Here is a 5,142-nt window from a genome sequence, read left to right as displayed (position 1 = left end):
TAGGGTTGGGTTTTTAGTAGGCTAATCTGATCCTAGACTTGTGGTCGGGTCAACTTCTCACTCGAGCGACGACAAGCTCTGTCCTGACAGGAGAGTAATGTGTCCGGTGTGACATATCTTGGTTGATGTGGTATGGGCTCAGGTTGTATCTTATTCTTAGGACCAGGAGCATCCTACCGGTGCTCCCATTACATTTACACTACAGCTATTAATCTAAGTGCCCTATCCATACCATTAGCAGGGATTCTGCTTTACCTTATACTGTATAAGTAGGCTCAAACTCAAAACTGTTGAAGTCTCTCTTACAGCCTTTGTGGACTACAGAATACCTCACAAACGATAGTTTCTTCCTTGAAAGTTTCCTTGCCACTGTCTGATTGTGGGTTGACAAATGTATTCAAACCTAATGTGCTTGCCCAATGAAGAGCTTCCGTCTTACCGTTGTCATCCTTACTGTCATCCCCATCCTCACCATCCTCTTCACCATGACAATGGCCTGCTGGTTTTGGGGCGGGGTGTGGCAGTCGACGCTCCACCCAACCTCTGGCCTGCAAGGCAGCACGGATCACAGGATAGGGGCCCTGTACAGAGAAAACCCTCCGCAGCTGAGAGAGAGAGAGGGTAGGAAAGTGTCTTTAGGTCAGTTGGTCTGCAGCCCTGGTCCAGGAGAGCTGCAGTGTATGAAATCTTTTTCCTCTAGCCTATGGATCAGGTGTGAATCAGGTGCCTTAGTGCTTGGCTGGAGCCAAACCCTGCATACACTGTCTCTCTTCAGTGTGACCAGGGTTGGTGACCACTGCTGTTGACCCAGACAGTGGTTGTGTGGCGAGAAGAGAGAGAAAGAGACCAGGGGCATCATGCACCCCAAAAAAGTATGCGAGGATGGCTGAGGGGCTTCTCTGCTAAAACCTGGGTACGAATGGGAGTCTTATTCAATACATTTAGTTTGCCAGCAGCATAGCACCATACATCCCACTGCTGGCTTGCCTTTGACGCTAAGCAGGATTGCTCATTGTCTGTCCCTGGATGGGAAACCAGATGCTGCTGGAAGTGGTGTTGGAGGGCCAGTAGGAGGTGCTCTTTTCTCTGGTTGTATGCCCCAGGACAGTGATTGGGGACATTTCCCTGTGTAAGGTGCTGTCTTTTGGATGTCCTGACTCTCTGTGGTCGCTAAAGATCCCATGACACTTATTGTAAGAGTAGGGGTGTTAATACTGGTGTCCTGGCTAAATTTCTAATCTGGCCCTCATACTATCATGGCCACCTAATCATCCCCAGCTTCCAATTGTCTCATTCCTCCTCTCCCATGTAACTATTCCCCAGGTCATTGCTGTGAATGTGTTCTCAGTCACCTTACAGGGTTAAATATAGAAATATAAGTTATTGCTTGCTTTTCTAAAGTCTACCAACCTTGCCAGCCTGCAAGATAGTTAGACAAGCTAGCTACTCTAACTTGATTGATAGCCTGAAACGGCTTCTTGGTAGCTAGTTACGAGGTTGGGAGGTTGGGAACCTAACTTTGTGGCCCTGTGCTCCATCTGGGCATGGCGCCTCTGAGAGAGACAACTGTCTTACCTGGACAGCCTTCTCCACCAGAGCCTTGGCAGTCTTCAGCCTGTCTGGGTTTATCTCTGGCAGGTTAAACGGACTGCAACGCACCCTCCCCTCTATGGGGGAAAACATACATTTAGTATACAGTATGGTGTCAGTGGCGTACCGCAGTTTGGCAGGGCCCCCCACAAGGTCTGAGAGAAAATGTTGCTGTTTTATTGTCAGTAGTACTATAAAAAAAGTATTAAAAACTCAAGTAAAACAAAACATGACAAATAGAAATAAGAAGAACACGAGAAAGTAAGTAAGCTATATACAGGGTCTGTTCCAGGGTCACTGCCAAGACCATATTTACAATGTGCAGGGATACTGGAGTGGTAGGATTAGATATGTATAGGGGTAAGGTGACTAGGCATCAGGATATACTGTATGATAAACAGAGTAGCAGCAGGGTATATGATAATTGTAGGTCAATGTGTACATGCGTGTGTGTAGAGTCAGTATGAATGTGTGTGCGTGTTGTGTGTGTGAGCAAAATAGGTGTGTGTGTGTGTGTGTGTGTGATCAGACCTCCCCAATAACCCATCATTATGACCCTGACAACACACTCCGAACAGAAGGACTTTCCTCCGACTGTTCATGTTTGCCTCCCCATGAAGGAATCAATTCATAGATGGCACAAGGTACTTACAGAGAAATGCCCTCTTGGAGGCACTCACACCAAATACATGTACCACCTGTTGGTGAGTGTGACGAGGCCATGTTCCCACTATCATCCAGCCTTGCCACCACATCACTCCTCCTTCAGCACCAGCCCAGGCCAATGAAAATACTCTCTACCACCCCCTTCTCCCTCTCCATCTCTCTCCCTTTTCCTCGCTCTATACCTATCCCTCTCACAGAAACAGATCAGAACCAGGAGCCATTCTTCACCACACCAGAAGAGGTGAGGAGGAAGGACCAAAGCTCTAGACCTACACACGGAGCGAGCATGCCACAGGCGAGTACCATCACTTACCTCCGGGTCTTGAGTGTCTGCTGGCTCCTCAGGTTGTCCTTCCTCCCCTCTACAGACCCAGATCCCGACCCAGCACCAACCCAGTACCCATTTTGCAGCACAAGCCCCAGCTCCAGATGAGGCGTGGAGGAAGAACCAAAGATCAAACCTTCACCCGGAGCGAGCAGGTCACAGGGGAGTATCACCATTGACCTCTGGATCTAGGGCTCCCTTGTGTGTCTGCTGGCTCCTCAGGTTGTCCTTCCTCCCCTCTACAAATCCAGATCCAGACCCAGAACCTGCAGCAGCCCTGGTTCCCGGTTCCTGGTCCCTTGTCCCAACACCAGACCCAGCATCAACCCATGGTATCAAGTCCGAGCCCCAGCAATAGCACGGATCCCAGTTTCTAGTTCCAGTACCAACCCCTCTCATAGCATAGCCTCCGATTCGGGTTGACCATTTCCCAACGGAGAACATCACAGGTACTTCCTGTTTAAGCTTCTGCTTGTACAGTATAGAGTTATGATCGGATTTGCCGAAAGGGGGACGAGGGAGGGCCTTTGTATGCTTGCTTGTGGTTAGAGTAACAGTGTTTTTTATCACTCCTAGTGATGAAAGAAACATGTCCATGGAAGTTGGGTGTTACTTGTCTTAATGAAGTGGAATTAAAATCACTGGCAACAAGAAAAGCAGCCTCCGGGTTGATGGTTTCCTGCTTGTTCATAGCCTTGTACAGTTCGTTAAGTGTCAGCTTGTTTTTTTCTTGTCCTAAGGAGGACTATATACTGTAGTCATGATAACAGATGAAAGCTCTCTGGATAGGTAGAAGGGTCAGCATTTGACCATCGGGTATTCCAAGACAGGTGAACAATGGATCGGTACTTCCACTGCACTAGAGTCAGCACCCTATTTGCTGTTGCTGAAGAAGCATACCCCTTGTTATAGGTTGATGTTTTCCACGTGTGTTTTGAGGTTGGACAATAGCATGTATAGCATGTTTTTTTATTTAACTAGTCAGTTAGGAACATTTTTAAAATTTACAATGACGGCCTAACACCGGACGACGCTTGGCCAATTGTGCGTCACCCTATGGGACTCCCGATCATAGCCGGTTGTGATGCAGCCCGGGATCAAACCAGGGTCTGTAGTGACGCCTCAAGGACGGAGATGTAGTGCCTTAAACCGCAACGCCACTTGGGAGTCTCGTTAGCACATAGGGTGCACCGATTGGTGTCACCTCGTTAGTGATCGGCAGTGTTGAGGATGTCAGCAATCCCAACATGGTTGATCTGACCGAGACATTTATGGGTGATCCTGATTTCGCTAAACCTCCTGAGTTGACTTCTCCTTTGAAAACCACAAAGGTGAGCGAGTTTGTTGGACCACTGAAGGAAGAGAGTGTTCCTACAGCTGACACTTCGATGTCTAGGAAGCAACTGATTACTGAACAGAGTAAAGATGTTTCCCTCTCTCCTCTTTTTGCTGAGATACGTCCGGAGGAGTTTGAGGAAGTTCATGTGGGCTACTTTGACAGAGATGGTGTTCTAATGAGGAAATGGCATTCTCGCACCACTTCTGAGCATGACGATTGGCCCAGTTTATCTCAAATTGTCATTCCAGTTATACTTCAACAAGAGATACTGAGGTTGGCTCACGATGGTAGTATAGCAGGCCATCTTTGGGTCAACAGGGCGTATGACCGTATCTTGCATAACATCTTTTGGCCTGGTCTGAAACAGGATGTTGTGGCTTATTGTAAATCCTGTCGAGTTTGCCAGCGGACGGATAAACCTAACCAAGCTGTGCCGGTTGCACCTATACAGCCTATTCCTGGTTTTGACTAACCTTTCAGAAGGGTTCTGGTGGATTGTGTTGATCCTTTGCCCAAAGCAAAGAGTTGTAACCAGTTTCTCTTAACCATCATGTGTGCTGCCACTCGTTTCCCAAAGACCATTCCACTGAGGAAAATCACGGGAGGAAAGCTACTACGGATTTTGCAGGAGATTCCCCTTGAAGTCAGACATGTCTGTGGTAAGGACAACTTGGTAGCTGATTGTCTTTCAAGGGTGAGCAGTCAATTGGTTTTGTGTTTTGCGTTTAGCCAGTGTGTTGCCCTGGCTCACAATTTAGTTTGCCTGAATGTTTTGTCGTTTTGGAGAGGAGTTTGGTTTTGGTTGCACTCATTCCAAGGGGATGAGAGTTATAGAAGCATTAGTGAGTTTTTCAAAACTTGTGAGTTTTAGGCATCTATTAAAATAATATAAAAGACTGTAATTTAAAAAATATATATAATAAACTATATATTTGCAAAAAAAGTGTTTCGTCTTCATTGGAGAAGGTGACACATTTAAGTAATTTATAATTACAGTACTTAACTGAAGGTTTTGTTATAAATGTACAGTAACTTGTTACAGTGCATGTTACAGTGCATGTTACAGAAAAGCAGAGTATATTGCAGTTTACGAGAGTCCCGTTGATAGCAAATCCACAAAGGGACTTCATCCATTTTATTATCAATAGACTGTACATTGGCCAATAGAATGTGGCCGGTTTCCCCTTCACCTTTTTTCACCAGCGTTTCCTCTTGGATAGCC

The 5,142-nt window shown here is 46.6% G+C and overlaps 1 protein-coding gene across 2 annotated transcripts in view; it reads right to left on the bottom strand.

Moving 5' to 3' along the window:
* Positions 1–1,770, bottom strand: part of ttll3 (tubulin tyrosine ligase-like family, member 3) — an 8,238-nt gene extending 6,468 nt beyond the window's left edge. For both annotated transcript variants that reach the window (XM_042305824.1, XM_042305834.1), the window contains exons 1-2: positions 1,576–1,770; positions 440–605 (exon numbers count right to left, since the gene is read on the bottom strand). In XM_042305824.1, coding sequence (XP_042161758.1) covers positions 440–605; positions 1,576–1,683 — 274 coding nt within the window. In that variant the 5' untranslated portion in view covers positions 1,684–1,770. The remainder of the gene's footprint in view (positions 1–439; positions 606–1,575) is intronic.
* Between the last annotated feature and the right edge of the window lie 3,372 nt (positions 1,771–5,142).

This window comes from Oncorhynchus tshawytscha, linkage group LG02 (assembly GCF_018296145.1).
Source record: "Oncorhynchus tshawytscha isolate Ot180627B linkage group LG02, Otsh_v2.0, whole genome shotgun sequence".
Taxonomy (NCBI): Eukaryota; Metazoa; Chordata; class Actinopteri; order Salmoniformes; family Salmonidae; genus Oncorhynchus; species Oncorhynchus tshawytscha.
The sequence above is the reverse complement of the archived record's forward strand: the minus strand, read 5'-3'. Positions and strand labels throughout refer to the sequence as shown.